The sequence below is a fragment of the Zophobas morio genome, unplaced genomic scaffold (assembly GCF_036711695.1).
Source record: "Zophobas morio isolate AGI-343-1 ecotype UQ-CSIRO unplaced genomic scaffold, CSIRO_AGI_Zmor_V1 ptg000018l, whole genome shotgun sequence".
Lineage (NCBI taxonomy): Eukaryota > Metazoa > Arthropoda > Insecta > Coleoptera > Tenebrionidae > Zophobas > Zophobas morio.
In genome coordinates, this window is record NW_026972123.1 from 1,913,004 (window position 1) to 1,938,370 (window position 25,367).

General features: G+C 26.9%; 3 protein-coding genes across 3 annotated transcripts; 1 reads left to right on the forward strand and 2 right to left on the reverse strand.

The window, feature by feature from the left end:
• Positions 1-2,806: 2,806 nt before the first annotated feature.
• LOC135131027 (uncharacterized) lies at positions 2,807-3,707 on the forward strand. The gene is made up of 2 exons (XM_064058541.1): positions 2,807-3,081; positions 3,138-3,707. Exons 1-2 carry the CDS (start codon positions 2,842-2,844, stop codon positions 3,603-3,605), a joined length of 708 nt encoding a protein of 235 aa, XP_063914611.1. The 5' UTR covers positions 2,807-2,841; the 3' UTR covers positions 3,606-3,707.
• An 8,497-nt stretch (positions 3,708-12,204) lies between these two features.
• On the reverse strand, positions 12,205-17,359 carry LOC135130758 (uncharacterized). Its single transcript, XM_064058176.1, has 4 exons — positions 17,327-17,359; positions 12,843-13,325; positions 12,524-12,788; positions 12,205-12,473 (listed from the first exon to the last, which is right to left on the reverse strand). The coding sequence occupies exons 1-4, from the start codon at positions 17,357-17,359 to the stop codon at positions 12,268-12,270; spliced, it is 987 nt and encodes a 328-aa protein (XP_063914246.1). The 3' UTR covers positions 12,205-12,267.
• A 50-nt stretch (positions 17,360-17,409) lies between these two features.
• Positions 17,410-23,770, reverse strand: LOC135130759 (uncharacterized). Its single transcript, XM_064058178.1, has 5 exons — positions 23,638-23,770; positions 23,513-23,565; positions 18,048-18,542; positions 17,729-17,993; positions 17,410-17,678 (listed from the first exon to the last, which is right to left on the reverse strand). The coding sequence occupies exons 1-5, from the start codon at positions 23,768-23,770 to the stop codon at positions 17,473-17,475; spliced, it is 1,152 nt and encodes a 383-aa protein (XP_063914248.1). The 3' UTR covers positions 17,410-17,472.
• Positions 23,771-25,367: the final 1,597 nt, after the last annotated feature.

The window sequence follows — 25,367 nt, forward strand, 5'->3', positions numbered from 1 at the left end:
AAAAAATGAAAATTGTAAAAATCGAGAAGCTGAAGTCGAAAAATTGTAAAATATAAATTAAAAACTAGAAAAATTGCGAAACGGAAAATCGAAAAACTCATATAATTAAAAATCGGGGAGGTACTTTTGGGAATTAAAAAAAATCGAAAATTTCCAAAATCAACAAGCCGAAAAATCAAAAGTTTGAAAATTGAAAACGTGAAAAATTGCACATCGAGACCGATATAATTCGAAAAATTCAAAAATCGAAAAGTTGAAAAATTGTAAATAATATTGAAAATTTTAAATTAAAGACTAGAAAAATTGCAAATTGGAAATTTGCCAAACGTTGAAAAAAATCGAAAAATTAAAAATTGGAGTATTTAAGGAATCAAAAAAAAATTTAAATTTCAAAAATCGACAAGCAGCAAAATCGGAAATTTAAAATAAAAAAGGTGAAAAGTTGGACATCGAAAAATTGAAGAAACATAAAACCAAAAGATCGAAAAATGCAAAAATTGAAAAGTCGAAAAATTGTAAAATTTAAAAATTAAAAATCGTGAAATTGAAAAATCGAAAAATTACTAAATTTAAATTAAAAACTAGAAAAATTGCAAACTGGACACCTGAAGAAACGAAACATTGAAAAAATGAAAATATTAAAAATCTGGGAACTATTAAGGGATAAAAAAAATCGAAAATTTCAAAAACCAAGAAACTGAAAAATCGAAAAATAAAAACCTGAAAAAATGTCCACCGAGGACGTGAAAAGACAAAACCGAAATATCGAAAAATTCAGCTAGAAAAATTGGGAAACGGAAAATTGAAAAAAATCATGTAATTAAAAATCGGGGAGGTACTTTGAGAATTAAACAAAATCGAAAATTTCAAAAATCGTCAAGCCGAAAAATCAAAAGTTTGAAAATTGAAAACGTGAAAATTCAAAAACCGAAAAGTTGAAAAATTGTAAATAAAATATTGAAAATTTTAAATTAAAACTAGAAAAGGAAATTTGAAGGAACGAAGCATTGAAAAAAATCGAAAAATTAAGAATCGGAGAACTAATTAAGGAATCAAAAAAAAAAAAATTAAAACTTTCAAAAATCGACAAGCTGCAAAATCGGAAATTTAAAATAAAAAGCGTGAAAAATTGCACATCGAGGAAATGAAAAAACGTAAAAGCAAAAAATCGAAAAATTCAAAAATTCGAAAAATTGCGAAAGGGAAATTGAAAAATTCATATAATTAAAAATCGGGGAGGTATTTTGGGAATTAAAAAATCGAAAATTTCAAAAATCGACAAGCCGAAAAGCCAAAAGTTTAAAAATTGAAAACGGGAAAAATTGCACATCGAGATCGATAATTCGGAAAATTCAAAAATCGAAAAGTTGAAAAATTGTAAATGATATTGAAAATTTTAAATTAAAGAGGAAAAAAATTACAATTGGAAATTTGAAGGAACAAAACGTTGAAAAAAATCGAAAAATTAAAAATCAGAGAAGTATTTAAGGAATAAAAAAAAACTGAAAATTTCAAAAATCGACAAGGTGCAAAATTGGAAATTTAAAATAAGAAAGGTGAAAAATTGCACATCGATAAATTGAAAAACCATAAAACCAAAAGATCGAAAAATTCAAAAATTGAAAAATCGAAAAATTCCAAAATTTAAATTAAAAACTAGAAAAATTGCAAACCGGACGACTGAAGTAACGAAACATTGAAAAAATGAATATATTAAAAATCTCTGAAGTACTTAAGGATAAAAAAATCGAAAATTTCAAAAACCAAGAAACTGAAAAATCGAAAAATTGAAAAACAAACCGAAAGATTGGAAAATTCAAAAACTGAAAACTCGAAAATTTATAAAATTCGATAATAATTGTGAAATTTAAATTAAAAACTAGAAAAACTGCGAAACGGAAAATTGAAAAAAATCATATAATTAAAAATCGGGGAGGTACTTTGGGGGAACTAAAAAAAAGTTTAAAATTAAAAAACGTGAAAAATTACACATCGAGACCGACAATTCGAAAATTGAAAAATTGTAAATAAAATATTGAAAATTTTAAATTAAAAACTAGAAACATTGCAAATTGGAAATTTGAAAGAACGAAACGTTGAAAAAAATCGAAAAATTAAAAATCGGAGAAGTATTTAAGGAATAAAAAAAAATTGAAAATTTCAAAAATCGACAAGCTGCAAAATCGGAAATTTAAAATAAAAAAGTGAAAATTGCACATCGAAAAATTGAAAAAATATAAAACCAAAAGATCGAAAAAGTCAAAAATTGGAAAGTCGAAAAATTCTAAAATTCAAAATATTGAAAAATTGCAAAATTTAAATTAAAAACCAGAAAATTGCAAATCGAAGAACTGAAGAAAGGAAGTTCTTAAGAATAAAAAAAAAATCGAAAATTTCAAAAACCAAGAAAGTGAAAAATCGAAAAATTGAAAAAACAAACCGAAAGATCGGAAAATTCAAAAACTGAAAAGTCGAAAATTTATAAAATTCGAAAACAATTGTAAAATTTAAAAAAAAATTGAAAAATTGAAAATAAAAAGGCGGAAATTTTCACATCGAGAAATTGCAAAGACAACCGAAAAAACGAAAAATTCAATAATCGAAACGTGGAAAAATTGTAGAATTTAAAAATTAAAAGCTGTGAAACTGAAAAATTGTATATCAAAAAAGTAAATATAAAAAACGATAAACATAATTATAGCAACGTTTTTTACCTTCACACTGGGTACCACATAGTGAGCACCCGTATGCAACACGATTCACACTTCTAGCTTCAATTCCTAACCTTTTATCTGATAAACTAATACTCGTCCAAACAAGTCTGTTCACATTCCTCTAAAAATGGCATCCATACACTACGAACTCCTGACCCCAAAATACTTAGACCAGGCTTGCGAGGTCATCAGAAACGCCCTCTTCATCCCCGGCAGCCTCAACGAAGCCCTTGGAATCCCCAACGACCCTGAAGCCCTTGCCGAACTGGACCTACTCTCCAGAGCCACAGCCAAAGACGGCGTCAGTGTGATAGCCGTCGACAAAACCAACGACAAAGTGGCGGGAGTCGCCTTCAACAAATTTTGGGTGAGTTGTAACACCACCTATCTTATTCTATTTGACTAAACCAAGTGCTACTTCAGCTAAAAAACGACCACTTCTTGGAAAATTTCGCCCGAACTCTGAAAAACTCCAAGTCGGTGGACATCATCTACATGATCATCAACACCGAGAAGTTGTGCGACCTCTTCGAGTTGCTCCAGGTCGACTGTGTGATGGAAATCTTCCTCCTGGGTACGTCGAACGAGTACCGGCGCCAAGGTATCGCCGAAAAACTGTGTCGGTTTTCTGTGGAAGTCGCCCAGAAGCTTCACAACGGGGTTAACGTGAAGCAACCCGTCGACGGAAGTCCGGTCACTCTAGAGCCAGTTCCGCAGGCGGTGACTGCAATTTTTAGTTCGCCTGTTTCGCAGAGGATTGGCAGGAAGCTGGGACTGCAAGTGGCAGCGGAACATGACAACTCGAAAGTCGAGCTAAAAGACAGAGTTCTGGAGATTCCGGGAGAAACCACCACGACCACTCTAGAGTATAAAAAATTGGTTGAAGGTTAACTTGGCAGAACTTCCCTCGCCAAATCCCGTTACTTTAATAAAATTTTAAATAATTTAAACTCTATTATTATTATTATTATTAAAATAAAACCTTGACTTGAATTTTTAAATTTTTCATTTTTTTGTTTTTTTCAGTTTGTCGATTTGCAATTGTTCATTTATTTTCTTTATTTTTATAATTTTCGATTTTTCGATGTTTCGATTTGCGATTTTTTAATTTTTCATTTTTTTGTTTCTTCAATTTTTAGATTTTGTACTTTTTCAAATTTTTGGTTTAGTTTTTCATTTCTTCAAATTTTCGATTTGCAATTTTTCGTTTCGGTTTTTTATTTTCTTTATTTTCACAATTTTTAGATTTTTGAAGGTTCTGATTTTATAGTTTTTTCTTTTTTTTAATGTGAAATTTTTCAATTTTTGATTTTTCAACTTTTCTAGGTGCAATTTTTCGATTTTCCAACTTTAGATTTTCCAGTTTCTAGATCTTTCATTTCTTCAACTTTTAATTTGCAATTTTTCTAGTTTTCATTTTACATACATATATATTAATATTTTTTAAAAATATTCACCTTTTCAATTTTACGATGTCAGAATTTTTCCATTTTTCAATTTATCGAAATTTAATTTTTCAATTTTTCGATTTGATTCGTTCTTTCTCCTTGATTAATATTTTCGATTTTTAAGTTTCTCGAGTTTTACTTTTTCAGTGTTTCAATTTTTGGTTTTTTCAGTTCTTCGATTTGCAGTTTTTCGATTTTTTAACTTTTCGAATCAAAAACGGGAAAAATTGTAAAACTGAAAAGTTAAAAATGAAAAAATCGAAAGATTAAAAACTGAGAAACTGAATTAAAAATCGGAAAAAGTGCAAAATCCAGAAAATAAAAATTAAAAAACCGGGAAAGTGAAAAATAAAAATTAAGAACATGAAAAACTCAGGAAACGGAAAATTGACAAATTGAAATCGAAAAAACGAAATATCTATTGTAAAATCCAAATATTGAAAATTAAAAAGAAATCGGACAATTGGATACCTAGAAATCCAAAAAATGCAAAATTGGAAAATTAAAAAAATTGAATAAACGAAAAATTGTGAGATAAAATCGCGATAATGAAAATTAAAATATGGGGATAAGTAAAAATTGCTAAAAATAGAAATCAAAAACTTGAAAAATTGTAGAAATGCAAAATTGAAAAATAGAAAAAATTATAAAAATTAAGAAACTAAAAAATCGAAAAAGTGCAAAACCCAAAAAAAGAAATATCGGGTGTTCAACTAAAAAATGATCAAGTTGGCTTTGATTTTTTGTAAACGTTGTGAAGTATGTCTACAATTAACCTAAAATTTAATCGATGACAGCTGACAACGCGGAAATATCAATTGTATAGAGCGGTATGAATTAATAAAACACATGCGTTTTTCTCTACGTTTTCTTCTATCAAAAAAGCAATGCCAACTTGATGTGAACACCCGTTGTGTTGTAAAATCGAAATATTATAAAATTAAAGAAATGAAAAATTTCGATAAACCAGTAATTGAAAAAGCGAAGATTGGCATTTTGAAAAATTGTTGAGAAAATGATTTAACTTTTTAAAAAATTGAAAAAATAAAAAATAAAAATAAGGAGCTCGAAAAACCCAGGAAACAAAAAATTTAAAAACCGAAAAATTAAACATTGAGAAAATAAAAATCGAAAACTGAAAAATTGACAAACAAAAATAGGAAAAAACGAAATGTAGGTATTGTAAAATTGAAATATTGAAAATTAAAAGAATTGGAAACTTGGATAACTAGAAATCCAAAACTTGAAAAATTGAAAAATTAAAATATCGGAAAATTGAAGAAATGAAAAATCGAAAACTAAAAAATTGAATAAACGAAAAATTATGACATTAAATAGAGAAAATAAAAAATAAAAATCAAGAACTTGAAAAATGAAGAAACTTAAAAATCGAAAAAGTGCAAAATCCAAGAAAACGAAATATGTATTGTAAATCGGAATACTAAAAATTAAAGAAATCGGAAAATTGGATAACTTGGAATCCAAAAATTACAAAACTTAAAAATTAAAAATTTGGAAAATCAAGGAATTGAAAAAATCGAAGATTGAAAATTTGAATAAACGAAAAATCGTGACATAAATTCGAAAAAATGAAAATTAAAAAATCGGGTAAAAATCAAGAACTTGAAAAATTAAGGAAACGAAAAATCGAAAAATTATAAAAATTAAGAAACTTAAAAATCAAAAAAACAAAAACGAAATATATTGTAAATTCGAAATACATATTATAAAATTAAAGAAATCCAAAAATTGGATAACTGGAAATCCAAAAATTGCAAAATTAAAAAAATGGAAAATAGAGGAATTGAAAATTTGAAAAATTGAATAAACGAAAAATTGTGACATAATATCGAGAAAATGATTTAAAAAAAAATCGGGAAAATGAAAAATTAAGGAAACGAAAAACCGAAGATTTATAAAAATTAAGAAACAACCCAGGAAACAAAAAATTGAAAAATCGAAAAATTAAACACTGAGAAATTAACAATCGAAAAATGAAAAATTAAGAAACGAAAGATTGAAAAATTTGAAGACTGAAAATTTGAAAAATTGAATAAACGAAAAATTATGATATAAAATCTAGAAACGAAAATTAAAAAAAATTGGGAAAATGAAAAATAAAAATCAAGAACTTGAAAAATTTAGAATAAGTACGAAAAAATTAAGGCTACGAAAAATTGAAAATTCGAAAAATTATTAAAATTAAGAAACTTAAGAATCGAAAAACTGAATAACTTGGAATCTATAAATCACAAAAGTGAAAAATTAAAAAAATAGAAAATCGAGGAATTGAAAAGTCGAAGATTGAAAATTTAATAAAAGAAAAATTGTGACAAATACAAGAAAATAAAAATTGAAAAAATCGGGAATATGAAAAATAAAAATCAAGAAGTTGAAAAATTAAGGAACTAGAAATAGAAACTTAAAAATCGAAAAAGTGCAAAATCCAAAAAAAACGAAATATGTATAGTAAAATCGCAATGCTAAAAATTAAAAAAATCGGAAAATTGGATAACTTAGAATCCAAAAATTACAAGAATGAAAATTTCAAAAATTGGAAAATCGAGGATTTGAAAAAGCGAAAATTTTTAAATTTGAAAAATTGAATACGCGAAAAATTGTGATATACAATGTAGAAAATGATTTTTAAAAGTTGGAAAAATAAAAAATAAAAATCGAAAAATTAAAAACTGAGAAACTAAAAATCGAAAAATTGCAAATTGAAAATTGAAAAATTTAGGGGTCGAGAAATGAGAAAATTAACAAGTTGAAATCGGAAAAAACGAAATGTATGTGTATTGTCAAATCGAAATATTGAAACTTAATGAAATCGGAAAATTGGATAACTGGAAATCCAAAAATTACGAAATAGAGGAATTGAAAAATCGAACACTTAAAATTTAAAAAATTAAGTACACGAAGAATTGTGATATAAATCGAAAAAACGTATATTAAAAAAAAAAAATGAAAAATAAAAATCAAGAATTTGAAATAAGTGGAAATCCAAAAATTGAAAAATCGAAAAATAAAAAACCGAGGAGTTGAAAAATTGACAAATTAAATTCGGAAAAAACGAAATATGTAAATTGTAAAATCGAAAGATTGAAAATTAAGGAGATCGGAAAATTGTATTAATTGGAAATCTAAAAATTGCAATTAAAAAAATATACGAAAAATTGTGACATAAAAATTAAAAAACCGCAAAATGAAAAAAAAATCAAGAACTTGAAAAATTATGGAAACAAAAAAGTGAAAAATCGAAAAGTTATAAAAATTAAGAAACTTAAAAATCCAAAAATTGCAAAACTGTATATGTAATTAAAAAACTGGAAAATCGAGGAATTGAAAAAGCAAAGATTAAAAATTTTAAAAATTGAATAAACGAAAAATTGTGATATAAAATCGAGAAACGAAAATTAAAAAATTGGGAAAATAAAAAATAAAAATTAAGAATACGAGAAATTGAAAACACGAAAAATTATAATAAAAATTAAGAAACTTAAAAATCCAAAAACTGAATAACTTGGAATCTAAAAATTACAAAAGTGAAAAATTAAAAAAATAGAAAATCGAGGAATTGAAAAATCGAAGAATGAAAATTTGAAAAATTGAATAAACGAAAAATTGTGACATAAATTCAAGAAAATAAAAATTGAAAAAATCGGGAAAATGAAAAATAAAAATCAAGAAGTTGAAAAATTAAGGAAACAAAAAATTGAAAATTGGAAAAATAGAAACTTAAAAATGGAAAAAGTGCAAAATCCAAAAAAAAACGAAATAAGTATAGTAAAATCGGAATGCTAAAAATTAAAGAAATCGGAAAACTGGATAACTTAGAATGCAAAAATGAAAATTTCAAAAACTGGAAAATCGAGGATTTGAAAAAGCGAAAATTTTTAAATTTGAAAAATTGAATACGCGAAAAATTGTGATATAAAATTTAGAAAACGATTTTTAAAAATTTAGGAAAATAAAAAATAAAAATAGAGCCTGAAAAACTGACGAAACGAAAAATTGAAAAATCGAAAAATTAAAAATTGAGAAACTAAAAATCGAAAAATTGCAAATCGAAAAATTAAAGAAACGAAAAACTGAAAAATTTAGAGGTCAAGAAATGAGAAAATTAACAAGTTAAAATCGGAAAAAACGAAATATGTATTGTAAAATCGAAGTATTGAAAATTAATGAAATCGGAAAATTGGATAACTGGAAATCCAAAAATTGCAAAATAGAGGAATTGAAAAATCAAAGATTGAAAACTAAAAAATTGAATAAGTACACGAAGAACTATGATATAAATCGTAACATTAAAAAAAAAAAAACACAAATTGGATAATCGAAAAATTGAAAAAGGGAAAATTAAAAATTTGGAAAAAGGAAACGAAAAATTGAAAATAGAAAAATTATAAAAATTGGGAGATCCAAAAATCGAAAAAGTGGTAAATCCAAAAAATCAAATATGTATTCCATTGTAAAATCAAAATATTATAAAATTAAAGAAATCGGAAAATTCGATAACCGGAAATCCAAAAATTGTAAAAATTGCAAAATTAAAAAATCGAGGAATTGAAAAGCGACGATTGAAAATTTGAAAAATTGAATAAATGAAAAATTATAAAAATTATAAAACTTAAATTTCAAAATATTAGAAAATTAAGAAGTCGTAAAATTGGATAACCGGAAATCTAAAAATTGCAAAATTGAAAAATTAAAAAATGGAAAATCGAGGAATTGAAAAAGCGAAGATTGAAAATTTGGAAAAAATTAAGGAAATGAAAAATTGAAAAATTAAAATCGAAAAATACCAAAACATTACTGTAAAATCGAAAAATTGGAAACTAAAAAGAAATTAGAAAATTTAATAAGTGGAAATCCAAAAATTGCAAAATTGAAAAATTAAAAAAGTGGAATATCGAAGAATTGAAAAATCGAAGACTGAAAATTTAAAAAATTTAATAAATGAAAAATTGTGATAAAAAATCGAGAAAATGAAAATTAAAAAATTGGGAAAAAGAAAAATGAAAATCAAGAACTTGAAGAATTAAGGAAACGAAAAATTGAAAATAGAAAAATCATAAACATTAGGAAACTTAAAAATCGAAAAAGTGCAAAATCAAGAAAATCAAATATGTATTGTAAAATCAAAATATTATAAAATTAAAGAAATCGGAAAGTTGGATAACTGGAAATCCAGAAATTGCAAAATTACAAAATTAAAAAATAGGAAAATACAGGAATTGAAAAAGCGAAGATTGAAAATTTGGAAAAATCAAGGAAACGAAAAATTGAAATTAAAAAAATTGTAAAATTCGGAAACTTAAAAATTGAAAAAGTGCAAAATCAAAAAAATCAAATATGTACTGTAAAATCAAAATATTATAAAATTGAAGAAATCGGAAAATTGGATAACTGGAAATCCAAAAATTGCAAAATTACAAAATTAGATAATCGAAGAACTGAAGAAGGGAAAATTAAAAATTTGGAAAAACTAAGGAAAAGAAAAATTGAAAATAGAAACATTATAAAAATTGGGAAATTTAAAAATCGAAAAAGTGGTAAATCGAAAAAATCAAATATGTATTCTATTGTAAAATCAAAATTTTATAAAATTAAAGAAATCGGAACTGAAAAGCGACGATTGAAAATTTGAAAAATTGAATAAACGAAAAGTGAGAAAATGATTTTTAAAAAATCGGGAAAATGAAAAATAAAAATAAAAAGCTTGAATAAGTGAGGAAATGAAAAACTAAAAAATCGAAAAATTAAAAATTGGGAAATTAAAAATCGAAAAAGGAAAAACTGTAATATCGAAAAATTGCAAAACTGAAAAATTACAAATCAAAAAACTGAAGAAACGAAAAACTGAAAAATTTGAAAGTTGAGAAATTGGAAAATTGGTAAATTAAAATCGAAAAAACCGAAACATCTATTGTAAAATCGAAATATTGGAAATTAAAAAGAAATCGGAAAATTTGATAAGTGGAAATCCAAAAATTGCAAAATTGAAAAATTAGAAAATTGGAAAATTCACGAATTGAAAAATCCAAGGCTGAAAATTAAAAAACTTAAATAAACGAAAAATTGTGATATAAAATCGAGAAAATGCAAAATAAAAATCAATGACTTGAAAAATTAAGGAAACGAAAAATTGAAAAATCAAAAAACACAAAATATGTATTGTACAATCGAAATATTAAATATTGGGAAATCGGAAAATTGGATAACTGGAAATCTAAAAATTGCAAAATTGAAAAATAAAAATTTCGAAAATTGGACAAACGAAGAATTGTGACATAAAATCGAGAAAATAATTTTTAAAAAATCGGGAAAATGAAAAATCGAAAATTCAAAATTGAGAAACTAAAAATCGAAAAATGAAAAATTTCGTAGTTGAGAAATTGGAATATTGACAAATTAAAAAAAAAACAAAACATCTACTTATTGTAAAATCGAAATATTGGAAATTAAAAAGAAATTGGAAAATCGAGGAATTCAAAAATTGAATAAACGAAAAATTGTGATATAAAACCGGGAAAATGAAAATTAAAAAAGCGGAAAAATGAAAAATTAAAATCAAAAACTTGGACAAATTAAGGAAACGAAAAATGGAAAAATCGAAAAATTCGGAAACTAAAAAATCGGAAAATTGGAGAAGTGAAAATCCAAAAATTGCAAAATTGCAGAATGGAAAAATTAAAAAATTGGAAAATCAAAAATTGAAAATTTGGGAAATTTAATAACGCAAGATTGTGATATAAAATCGAGAATATGAAAATTAAAAAGTCGCGAAAAGGAAAAATAAAAATCAAGAACTTGAAAAATTGAGGAAACGAAAAATTTTAAAAATAAAGAAACTTAAATTTCGAAATATTATAAAATTAAGGGATCGGAAAACTGGATAAGTGGAAACTCAAAAATTGCAAAATTGAAAAATAAAAAAATTGCAAAATCGAGGAGTTGAAGACCGAAAACTTGACAAATTTAGGAAACGAAAAATTGAAAAATCGAAAAATTACAAAAATTAAGGAACTTAAAAACCGAAATATATATTATAAAATTAAGAAAACGGAAAGTTGATTAACTGAAAATTTAAAAAATTAAGAAACTTAAAAATCGAAAAAGTGCAAAATCCAAAAATCAAAATATGTATTGTAAAATCGTAATAACTGCTCCTATTATAAAAGTAAGAAATCGGAAAATTGCAAAATTGAAAAATTAAAAAATTGGAAAATCGAAGAGTTGAAAAAGCGAAAATTGAAAATTTTACAAATTTAATACTCATACAACTGTGCCATAAAATCGAGAAAATGAAAATTAAAAAATCGGGAAAATGAAAAATAAAAATCAAGAACTTGAAAAAATGAGGAAACGAAAAAATCAGGGGACTTAAACACCGAAAAAGTGGAAAATCGAAAAAAAACGAAAAATCTATTGTAAAGTCGAAATTTTATAAAATTAAGAAATCGGAAATTGGAATTAATTCTTCCAAGAAAATGAAAATAAAAAATCGGGAAAATGAAAAATAAAAATTAAGAAACTTAAAAATCGAAAAAGTGCAAAATCGAAATATGTATTTTAAAATCGAAATATTATAAAATAAACGAAATCGAAAAATTGGATAACTGGAAATACAAAAATCGCGAAATTACAAAATTGGAAAATCCAGAAATTGAAATAGCGAGATTGAAAAGTTGAATAATTGTGACATAAAATCGAGAAAATGATTTAAAAAAAAAATGGGAAAATGAAAAACAAAGAGCTTGAAAAATTGAAAATTGAACTAAAAATCGAAAAATTAAAAAAATTGAAGGTCGTGAAATTGTACAATCGCCAAATTAAAATCGAAGAAAAAACGAAATGTGTGTTGTAAAATCAAAATATTGAAATACACATTCAAAATTTGACAATTGGTCCAGTAGTTTCAGAGATTATCCAATAAAAATTGATACTGGCAACAGACGGGCAGGCGGAAACGGGAGACCACTTTTTTCATACTCTAACCGCCCTAGTTTACCCTCAGGAAGTAAAAAATACACACAAAATGTGAAAAAATAACTTCAATAAAGCATCACAACTGTACAAAAATAAATATTTTCTGCTTAAGATTACGTTGAGCTTGGCACACTGCTGAAGGTTTGTTGCGAGAACGAATACGTCATGTTGGCCGTCAGCTCCGGCGGATACCCCAGGTTGTCGATCGTGTCGTCCGAACACAGCGTGAAAGGGCGCAGACTCAGAAGATTATACTGACCCACGGACCTGCTCAGCCACTCTATATCCACGGTGACGACCTTCAAAGCCTCCAACCACGCTACAAAAACACCATCAATAACCACCTACACCGAACCACAAAGACGTTACTTTCGTAAAGCTCGAAATCCTGGGTGGCCCTCGCCTCCGTGACTATCACACACACAAACCCGTGCTTATCCAACAAATGCTCAGGCGATGGCACCACTTTCCCCCCCAGCAACCTAACCACACTCTCGACCTCTTGTTGAGTGGTGGACGCAAATGGCGCAGCTGCGTGGATTTTGTACCCCTTGAACAGGGGCTTCGTTGACCGGTTCAAGCGCGACCTCTGGGGTCCCGGCGCTCCAGAAACGTCCAGAACTTCGAACGGTTCCTGAATTTAGTGACCCAACTATAGTTTAGTTGCTTGATTTTTGGAAAAACTTACCTCCGGTACTAACGCGTTCTTGGCCAGACACTGCTGCACCCACCCGAAATTCAGCACCCACGCACCCGAGACGAACTTGATCGTGTGATCCTTCAAACAATTTTTGTCGTTGGTCGCCACAATCAAGTGAGTCACTTTCGGGGTGAAACTCGTGCTATAACTGGCTAGTTTTTTGTTCGTCAGGGACGAAATCGCAATCACTTGTTCCTTACTAACTCTACTACAAGCAATGCAGGGTTTGCGGTGATCCAACCCTTCGAACGAAGCCGATTTGTGGGACTTCGGACTGTCCTGCGATGGTCGGACGTACGTCAAAATACTTTTCTGCTTGGGGGTGGAATTACCCTGAGATAGGGGTTTTTTGATAATCGTGAGCGGACAAAATTTGCTGAATTGTTGTTGCGCTAGTTCGTACGGACCGAGAGTCCGTCGATTTTCACGATTCCACGATTTATTAGTTTGTTGAATCGGCGAGAAACGCACCTTTCGATTTTTTAACTTTTCGAATCAAAAAACGTGAAAAATTGGAAAATTGGAAAATCAAAAATGAAAAAAGGAAAAAGTAAAATTAAAACGAAAATTTGAAAAATTCACTAAACGAAGAATTGTGATATAAAATCGAGAAAATGAAAATTAAAAATCAAGAACTTGAAAAACTCAGAAAACGAAAAATTGAAAAATCGAAAAATATAAAATTGTATATCGAAAAAAATTGAAAAAACGAAAAACCGAAACATTTGGAAGTTGAGAAATTCGAAAATTGACAATTTAAAATATAAAAAAAAATGTATTGTAAAATCGAAATCGGAACTTCATAAGTGGGAAATCAAAAATTACAAAATTTAAAAATTAAAAAATTTGAAAACCGAGGATTTAAAAAATCGAAGACTGAAACTTTAAAAAATTGATTTAACGAAGAATTGTGACATAAAATCGAGAAAACGAAAATTAAAAAATTGGGAAAAAGAAAATTCAAGAACTTGAAAAATTGAGGAAATGAAAAATCTCAACATTATGAACATGAAGAAACATAAAAATCGAAAAAAATATGTATTGCAAAATCGAAATATAGTCAGAAATTCGAAAATTGGATAACTGAAAATCCAAAAATTGCACAAATGAAAAATTGGAAAATCGAGGAATTGAAAAAGCGAAGATTGAAAATTTGAAGAATTGAATAAACGAAAAATTGTGATACAAAATCGAGAAAATGAAAATTAAAAGTCAAGAAATTGAAAAATTAAGGAAACGGAGAATGGAAAAATCGAAAAATTATAAAAATTAGGAAACTAAATAATGGAAAAAAAAGGAAATATGTATTGTAAAATTAAAATATTATAAAATTAAAGAAATCGGAAAGTTGGATAACTGGAAGTCCAGAAATTGCAAAATTACAAAATAGAAAAATAGAGGAATTGAAAAAGCGAAGATTGAAAATTTGGAAAAATCAAGGAAACGAAAAAGTGAAAATAAAAAAATTATAAAAATTCGTAAACTTAAAAACTGAAAAAGAGCAAAATCAAAAAAATCAAATGCGTATTGTAAAATAAAAATATTATAAAATTGAAGAAATCGGAAAATTGGATAACTGGAAATCCAAAAATTGCAAAAGTACAAAATTAACACAAATTGGACAATCGAAGAATTGAAAAACGGAAAATTAAAAATTTTGAAAAACTAAGGAAACGAAAAATTATAAAAATTGGGAAATATAAAAATCGAAAAAGTGGTAAATCGAAAAAATCAAATATGTATTCTATTGTAAAATCAAAATATTATAAAATTAAAGAAATCGGAACTGAAAAGCGACGATTGAAAATTTGAAAAATTGAATAAACGAAAAATGAGAAAATGATTTTTAAAAAATCGGGAAAATGAAAAATAAAAATAAAGATCTTGAATAAGTGAGGAAATGAAAAACTGAAAAATAGAAAAATTAAAAATTGGGAAACTAAAAATCGAAAAAGGAAAAACTGTAATATCGAAAAATTGCAAAACTAAAAAATTACAAATCAAAAAATTGAAGAAACGAAAAACTGAAAACTTTGGAAGTTGAGAAATTGGAAAATTGACAAGTTAAAAGCGAAAAATACGAAACTTCATTTTAAAATCGAAACACTAGTAATTAAAAATAAATTGGAAAATTTTGTAAATGGAAATCCAAAAATTGCAAAATTGAAAAATTAAAAAATCGAAAATCGAGGAATTGAAAAAGCGAAGATTAAAAATCTGGAAAAAATTAAGAAAAATGAAAAATTAAAATCCAAAACTACGAAACATCTATTGTAAAATGGAAATATTAGAAACTAAAAAGAAATTAGAAAATTTAGTAAGTGGAAATCCAAAACATGCAAAATTGAAAAATTAAAAAAAATGGAATATCGAGGAATTGAAAAATCGAAGACTGAAAATTAAAAAAATTGAATAAACCAAAAATTGTGATCTAAAAACGAAAATGATTTTTAAAAAATGGAGAAAATGAAAATAAAGAGCTTGAATAAGTGAGAAAATGAAAAACTGAAAAATTGAAAAATTGAGAAACAAAAAATCGAAAAATGAATAATTGTAAAATTGAAAAATTGCAAATCAAAAAATTGAAGAAACGAAAAACTGAAAAATTTGAAAGTTGGGAAATTGGAAAATTGGTAAATTAAAATCGAAAAAAACGAAACATTATTGTAAAATGGAAATATTGGAAATTAAAAAGAAATCGACAAATTTGATAAGTGGAAATCCAAAAATTGCAAAATTGAAAAATTAGAAAATTGGAAAATTCAGGAATTGAAAAATCCAAGGCTGAAAATTTAAAAAATTAAATAAACGAAAAATTGTGATATAAAATCGAGAAAATGCAAAATAAAAATCAATGACTTGAAAAATTAAGGAAACGAAAAATTGAAAAATCAAAAAACAAAATATGTATTGTACAATCGAAATATTAAATATTGGGAAAGTGGAAAATTGGATAACTGGAAATCTAAAAATTACAAAATTGAAAAATAAAAGAATTGGAAAATTGAAGCTTAAAAATTTCGAAAATTGGATAAACGAAGAATTGTGACATAAAATCGAGAAAATGATTTTTAAAAAATTGGGAAAATGAAAAATCGAAAATTCAAAATTGAGAAACTAAAAATCGAAAAATGAAAAATTTCGTAGTTGAGAAATTGGAATATTGACAAATTAAAAAAAAAACATCTAGTTATTGTAAAAACAAAATATTGGAAATCAAAAACAAACTGGAAAATTGCGGAATTCAAAAATTGAATAAACGAAAAATTGTGATATAAAACCGGGAAAATGAAAATTAAAAAATCGGAAAAATGAAAAATTAAAATCAAAAACTTGACAAATTAAGGAAACGAAAAATGGAAAAATCGAGAAATTCGGAAACTAAAAATCGGAAAATTGGAGAAGTGAAAATCCAAAAATTGCAAAACTGCACAATGGAAAAATTAAAAAATTGGAAAATCGAGGACTTGAAAAAGCGAAAATTGAAAATTTGGGAAATTTAATAACGCAAGATTGTGATATAAAATCGAGAAAATGAAAATTAAAAAGTCGCGAAAAGGAAAAATAAAAATCAAAAACTTGAAAAATTGAGGAAACGAAAAATTATAAAAATGAAGAAACTTAAAAACCGAAATATATATTATAAAATTAAGAAATCGGAAAATTGATTAACTGAAAATTTTAAAAATTAAGAAACTTGAAGATCGAAAAAATGCAAAATCCAATAATCAAAATATGTATTGTTAAATCGAAATAACTACTCCTATTATAAAAGTAAGAAATCTGAAAATTGCAAAATTGAAAAATTAAAAAATTTAATACACATACAACTGTGACATAAAATCGAGAAAATGAAAATTAAAAAATCGGGAAAATTCAAAATAAAAATCAAGAACTTGAAAAAATGAGGAAACCGAAAAAGTGGAAAAGCGAAGATTGAAAATTTGAAAAATTTAATAAACGAAAAATTGTGATATAGAATCAAGAAAATAAAAATAAAAAAATCGGGAAAATGAAAAATAAAAATTAAGAAACTTAAAAATCGGAATATCTACTTTAAAATCGAAATATTATAAAATAAACGAAATCGAAAAATTGGATAACTGGAAATACAAAAATTGCGAAATTGCAAAATTGGAAAATCCAGAAATTGGAAAAGCGAGATTGAAAAGTTGAATAATTGAGACATAAAAGCGAGAAAATGATTTAAAACAAATGTGAAAATGAAAAACAAACAGCTTGAAAAACTGAAAATTAAAAATTGAACTAAAAATCGAAAAACTGCAACATTCAAAAAACGAAAAATTTAAAAATTTGAAGGTCGTGAAATTGTACAATCGCCAAATTAAAATCCAAGAAAAAACGACATACGTGTTGCAAAATCAAAATATTGAATACACGTTCAAAATTTGACAACAATCGGTCCAGTAGTTTCAGAGATTATCCCATAAAAATTGATACAGGCAACAGACGGGCAGGCGGAAACGGGAGACCACTTCTTTCATACTCTAACCGCCCTAGTTTACCCTCAGGAAGTAAAAAAATACACCCAAAATGTGAAAAAATAACTTCAATAAAGCATCACAACTGTACAAAAATAAATATTTTCTGCTTAAGATTACGTTGAGCTTGGCACACTGCTGAAGGTTTGTTGCGAGAACGAATACGTCATGTTGGCCGTCAACTCCGGCGGGTACCCCAGGTTGTCGATCGTGTCGTCCGAGCACAGCGTGAAAGGGCGCAGACTCAGAAGGTTATACTGCCCCACGGACCTGCTCAGCCACTCTATGTCCACGGTGACGACCTTCAAAGCCTCCAACCACGCTACAAAAACACCATCAATAACCACCTACACCGAACCACAAAGACGTTACTTTCGTAAAGCTCGAAATCCTGGGTGGCCCTCGCCTCCGTGACTATCACACACACAAACCCGTGCTTATCCAACAAATGCTCAGGCGATGGCACCACTTTCCCCCCCAGCAACCTAACCACACTCTCGACCTCTTGTTGAGTGGTCGACGCAAATGGCGCAGCTGCGTGGATTTTGTACCCCTTGAACAGGGGCTTCGTTGACCGGTTCAAGCGCGACCTCTGGGGTCCCGGCGCTCCAGAAACGTCCAGAACTTCGAACGGTTCCTGAATTTAGTGACCCAACTATAGTTTAGTTGCTTGATTTTTGGAAAAACTTACCTCCGGTACTAACGCGTTCTTGGCCAGACACTGCTGCACCCACCTGAAATTCAGCACCCACGCACCCGAGGCGACAGCCGAGACGAACTTGATCGTGTGATCCTTCAAACAATTTTTGTCGTTGGTCGCCACAATCAAGCGAGTCACTTTCGGGGTGAAACTCGTGCTATAACTGGCTAGTTTTTTGTTCGTCAGGGACGAAATCGCAATCACTTGTTCCTTACTAACTCTACTACAAGCAATGCAGGGTTTGCGTGGACCCAACCCTTCGAAAGAAGCCGATTTGTGGGACTTCGGACTGTCCTGCGATGGTCGGACGTACGTCAAAATACTTTTCTGCTTGGGGGTGGAATTACCCTGAGATAGGGGTTTTTTGATAATCGTGAGTGGACAAAATTTGCTGAATTGTTGTTGCGCTAGTTCGTACGGACCGAGAGTCCGTCGATTTTCACGATTCGACGACTTTTTAGTTTGTTGAATCGGCGAGAAACGCACCTTTCGATTTTTTAACTTTTCGAATCAAAAAACGTGAAAAATTGGAAAATTGGAAAATCAAAAATGAAAAAAGGAAAAAGTAAAATTAAAACTTTTAAAAATCTAACATGTCGAAATCAAGGACTTGAAAAATTGAGAAACTTAAAAAGCGAAAAAGCGCAAAATTGAAAAAACGAAAATTTGTAAAATTGACTAAACGAAGAATTGTGATATAAAATCGAGAAAATGAAAATTAAAAAACCGGGAAAATGAAAAATAAAAATCAAGAACTTGAAAAACTCGGAAAAAGAAAAATTGAAAAATCGAAAAATATAAAATTATATATCGAAAAAAATTGAAAAAACGAAAAACCGAAACATTTGGAAGTTGAGAAATTCGAAAATTGACAAATTAAAATATAAAAAAAACACATGTTTTGTAAAATCGAAGTCGGAACTTCATAAGTGGGAAATCAAAAATTACAAAATTTAAAAATTAAAAAATTTGAAAACCGAGGGATTAAAAAGTCAAAGACTGAAACTTTAAAAAATTGAATAAACGAAGAATTGTGACATATAAAATCGAGAAAATGAAAATTAAAAAATTGGGAAAAAGAAAATTCAAGAACTTGAAAAATTGAGGAAATGAAAAATCTCAACATTATGAACATGAAGAAACATAAAAATCGAAAAAAAATATGTATTGCAAAATCGAAATATAGTCAGAAATTCGAAAATTGGATAATTGAAAATCCAAAAATTGCACAATTGAAAAATTGGAAAATCGAGGAATTGAAAATTTGAAAAATTGAATAAACGAAAAATTGTGATACAAAATCGAGAAAATGAAAATTAAAAGTCAGGAAATTGAAAAATTAAGGAAACAGAAAGTGGAAAAATCGAAAAATTATAAAAATTAGGAAACTAAAAAATCGAAAAAAAAAACGAAATATGTACTGTAAAATCAAAATATTATAAAATTAAAAAATAGGAAAATAGAGGAATTGAAAAAGCGAAGATTGAAAATTTGGAAAAATCAAGGAAACGAAAAATTGAAATTAAAAAAATTATAAAAATTCGGAAACTCAAAAATTGAAAAAGTGCAAAATCCAAAAATTCAAATATGTACTGTAAAATCAAAATATTATAAAATTGAAGAAATCGGAAAATTGGATAACTGGAAATCCAAAAATTGCAAAATTACAAAATTAACACAAATTGGATAATCGAAGAATTGAAGAAGGGAAAATTAAAAATTTGGAAAAACCAAGGAAAAGAAAAATTGAAAATAGAAACATTATAAAAATTGGGAAATTTAAAAATCGAAAAAGTGGTAAATCGAAAAAATCAAATATGTATTCTATCGTAAAATCAAAATATTATAAAATTAAAGAAATCGGAAAATTCGATAACCGGAAATCCAAAAATTGTAAAATTGCAAAACTAAACCATTCGAAAATCCAGGAATTGAAAAGCGACGATTGAAAATTTCAAAAATTGAAGAAACGAAAGACTGGTATAAAAACGAGAAAATGATTTTTAAAAAATCGGGAAAATGAAAAATAAAAATAAAGAGCTTGAATAACTAAAGAAATGAAAAATTGAAAAATCGAAACATTGAAGAAACGAAAAAGTGAAACATTTGAAGCTGAGAAATTGGAAAATTGACAAATTTAAATCGAAAAAAAACAAATATCTATTGTAAAATCGAAATATTGGAAATTAAAATGAAATCGGAAAATTTGATAAGTGGAAATTTACAATTGAAAAAATAAAAAAATGGAAAATCGTGGAATTGATAAATCGAAGACTGAAAATTTAAAAAATTGAATAAACGAAAAATTGTGATATAAAATCGAGAAAATCAAAATTAAAAAAAATGGGAAAATAAAAAATAAAAATCAAGAACTTGAAAAATTAAGGAAACGAAAAATTGAAAAATCAAAAAAACACATGTATTGCAAAAATGAATTATTAAAAATTAGGAAATCGGAAAATTGGGTAACTGGAAATCCAAAAATTGCAAAATTGAAAAATTAAAAAATCGAGGAATTGAAAAATCGAAGAAGGAAAATTTAAAAAATTTAATAAACAAAAAATTGTGATATAAAATCGAGAAAATGAAAATTAAAAAACCGGGAAAATGATAAATAAAAATCAAGAATTTAAAAAATTAAGGAAACGAAAAATGGAAAAATCGAAAAATTAGGAAACTAAAAAAATCGAAAAAATGCAAAATCCAAGAATCAAAATATGTATTATAAAATCGAAATAACTATTATTAAAATAAGAAATCGGAAAATTGGAGAGGTGAAAATCCAAAAATTGCAAAATTGCAGAATGAAAAAATTAAAAAATTGAAAAATCGAGGAGTTGAAAACGCGAAGATTGAAAATTTGAAAAATTGAATAAACGAAGAATTGTGATATAAAATTGAGAAAATGAAAATTAAAAAACTGGAAAAATGAAAAATAAAAATCAAGAACTTGAAAAACTCAAGAAGCGAAAAATTGAATAAACGAAAAATTGTGATATAAAATCGAGAAAATGAAAATAAAAAAAAACGAGAAAATGAAAATGAAAAATTATAAAAATTAAGAAACATAAAAATCGGAAAAGTGCAAAATTAAAAAAAAATATGTATAAAAAAATCGAAATATTTAGAAATTCGAAACGAAAAATTGTGATATAAAATCGAGAAAATGATTTTAAAAGAATCGGGAAAATAAAAAATAAAAATAAAGAGCTTGAATAAGTGAGGATATGAAAAACTGAAAAACTGAAAAATTAAAAATTGAGAAACAAAAAAATCAAAAAATGAAAAATTGTAAGATCATAAAATTGTAAAATGCAACTCAAAAAATTGAAGAAACGAAAAACTGAAAAATTTGGAAGTTGAGAAATTGGAAAATTGACAAATAAAATCGAATAAAAGGAAACATTTACTGTAAAATCGAAATATTGGAAATTAAAAAAAGATGGAAAATTTAATAAGTGGAAATCTAAAAAAAGGAATATGTATTGTAAAACAGAAATATTGAAAATTAAAGGGATCTGAAAATTGCTTAAAGGGAGATCCAAAAATTGCAAAATTGAAAAATTAGAAAATCGAGGAATTCAAAATTAAAAAATTGGGAAAATGAAACAAAAATCAAGAACTTGAAAAATTAAGGAAACGAAAAATGGAAAAATCAAAGAACACAAAACATGTGCTATGAAACGAAATATTGAAAATTAGGAAATCGGAAAATTGGATAACTGCAAAAATTGCAAAATTGAAAAATTAAAAAACTGGAAAATCGAGGAATTGAAAAAGCAAAGATTAAAAATTTGAAAAATTGAATAAACGAAAAATTGTGACATAAAATTGAGAAAATGATTTTTACAAAAATCAGGAAAATGAAAAATTAAAAATTGAGAAACTAAAAATCGAAAAATGAAAAATTTGGAAGTTGAGAAATTGGAAAATTGACAAATTAAAATCGAAAAATTTGATATGGAAATCCAAAAATTACAAAATTGGAAAATTAAAAAATCGGAAAAATGAAAAATAAAAATCAAAAACTTGAAAAATCAATGAAATGAAAAATGGAAAAATCGAAAAATCGGAAAATTGGAGAAGTGGAAATCCAAAAAATGCAAAATTGCAGAATGGAAAAATTAAAAAATTGGAAAATCGAGGAGTTGAAACAGCGAAGACTGAAAACTTGGAAAATTTAATAACGTAAGATTGTGATATAAAATGGAGAAAATGAAAATTAAAAAATCTGGAAAATCAAAAATAAAAATCAAGAACTTGAAAAATTGAGGAAACGAAAAATTATAAAAATTAAGAAACTTAAATTTCCAAATATTATAAAATTAAGAAATCGTAAAATTGGATAAGTGGAAATTCAAAAATTGCAAAACTGAAAAATAAAATAAATATAAAATCGGAGATTTGAAAAAGCGAAGACTGAAAACTTGAAAAATTTAATAAACGTAAAATTGTGATATAAAATCGAGAAAACGATTTTTAAAAAATCAGGAAAATGAAAAATAAAAATTAAGAAACTTAAAAATCGAAATATATATATTATAAAATTAAGAAATCGAAAAATTGGTTAACTGAAAATTCAAAAATTGCAAAATTGATAAATTAAAAAATTCGAAAATCGAGGAATTGAAAAAGCGAAGATTGAATATTTGAAAAATTTAATAAACATAAAACTAACATAAAATCGAGAAAATGAAAATTACAAAATCGGGAAAATGAAACATTAAAATCAAGAACTTCAAAAATTGAGGAAGCGAAAAATTGAAAAATTATAAAAACAATTTAAAAACCGAAAAAGTGCAAAATCGAAAAAAAAAACGAGTATGTATTGTAAAATCAAAATATAAAATTAAGAAATCGGAAAATTGGATAAATGGAAAACCAAAAATTACAAAATTGAAAAATTAAAAAATTCGAAAATAGGGGAATTGAATAATCGAAGATTTGAATAAACATAAAATTGACAAAATCAAGAAAATGAAAATTAAAAAATCGGGAAAACGAAAAATAAAAATCAAGAAGTTGAAAAATTAAGGAAACGAAAAATTGAAAAATCGAAAAATTGAAAAATTAAGAAATTTAAAAACACGGAAAGTGCAAAATCGAAATATGTATTGTAAATTCGAAATATTATAATATTAAGAAATGGGAAAATTGGATAAGTGAAAACTCAAAAATCGCAAAATTAAAGGAAATTGGAATTAATTAGAAATCCCATCCTGTCTCAAGGTGACCAAAGTAATCCCTATCCACAAAAAGGGCAACGTAGATGATGTTGATAAATATAGACCAATCTCTATAACGCCTATTTTTGGGAAAATTTTAGAAAAGATTATGCTTAAACAACTTGAGGAATACGTTAATAAACAAAATATATTGAACCAACGCCAATTTGGTTTCCAACATGGCAAAAGTACAACCATGGCTATTAATAGGCTTGTTGATGAGGTCATTACCTGTTTCGAAACAAAACAATTCTTAGGATGCACATTTTGTGATCTATCAAAAGCTTTCGATAGTATTAATCACAACATTCTAATAAACAAGCTTGAGTTGTACGGATTGTCAAATGGAGCCTTACAGCTTATTTTTAGTTTTCTCCACAATCGCCAGCAGGTTGTTCTGTTTAATAATGTATACTCCGAAATGACAATAGTTAACATAGGAGTGCCACAAGGCTCGATTTTAGGTCCGTTGCTCTTTTTGTTATACATTAACGACTTGGCTAAACATCTAGACAATAAAATCATACTTTTTGCGGATGACACTACTTGCTATAGTGTGGACTCAGATATCCCGTCTCTCTTGGACAGGATGGAACAAGATATTAATGCTGCTAGTGAATGGTTTACTTCAAACAGATTAACGCTTAATGTACTGAAAACTCAAAAAATGGTGTTTTCCCTTCGTTACATTTCTGAGATTGACAATCCGAGGTGTGTCAAATTTCTTGGTGTGACACTGGACCCGAAATTATGCTGGGATAATCACGTCATTGATATCTGTAAAAAATTGTCCAAATCAACTTTTCTTATTAGGAATTTGCAATATGAGGTTAGTGAGCAGATCCTTATGATGATATACTACTCTTTATTTCAAAGTATTTTTAGCTATGCCATTATAACCTGGGGCCACAGCAGTCATTTAAAAACCGTTTTTAAATTGCAGCGCCGAGTAGTTCGAATTATTGGAGGTCTATCTTACAGAGCTTGTGTTAAAAATTATTTTAAAGAAAAAAGTATTCTCACCGTGCCCTGTCTTTATATTTTATATGCTTTATTATATGTGAAGTCTAATCTCACCATTTATAAAAATTCCACAAATATGTCATTAATCACGAGATCTACCCATAGCATTCACACCGAATTCTATCGTATAGGTAGAAGTAGAAATGCCATCAATTATTATGGGCCCAAATTATTCAATAAATTACCGAAACGTATTGCTAACTTACCTTTTTCGCAATTTAGCCGTACTATAAGAAATTTTTTATTAAAAAACGCATTTTACTCTCTCGATGAATTTTTAAATTGTAGCGATGTCCTGTGTAGTTTTTACCAGTCGATTTGAATTATCTTGTAAATTGTATAATTTTAAACTCTTTATATTGTAACTTCATCTGACTTGACTTATGTACCCTAATGGTCATTAATAAATACTTACTTACTTACTTACTTACTTACTTACTAAATTCAAAAATTGAAAAAGCAAAGATTGAAAATTTGAAAAATTTAATAAACGAAAAATTGTGATATAGAATCAAGAAAATGAAAATAAAAAAATCGGGAAAATGAAAAATAAAAATTAAGAAACTTAAAAATCGGAATATCTATTTTAAAATCGAAATATTATAAAATAAACGAAATCGAAAAATTGGATAACTGGAAATACAAAAATTGCGAAATTGCAAAATTGGAAAATCCAGAAATTGAAAAGTTGAATAATTGAGACATAAAAGCGAGAAAATGATTTAAAAAAAATGGGAAAATGAAAAACAAAGAGCTTGAAAAACTGAAAATTAAAAACTGAACTAAAAATCGAAAAACTGCAACATTCAAAGAACGAAAAATTAAAAAATTTGAAGGTCGTGAAATTGTACAATCGCCAAATTAAAATCCAAGAAAAAACGACATACGTGTTGCAAAATCAAAATATTGGATACACATTCAAAATTTGACAACAATCGGTCGTGTAGTTTCAGAGATTATCCAATAAAAATTGGTACAGACGACAGACGGGCAGGCGGAAACGGCAGCCCACTTCTTTCAAACTCTAACCGCCCTAGTTTACCCTCAGGAAGTAAAAAATACA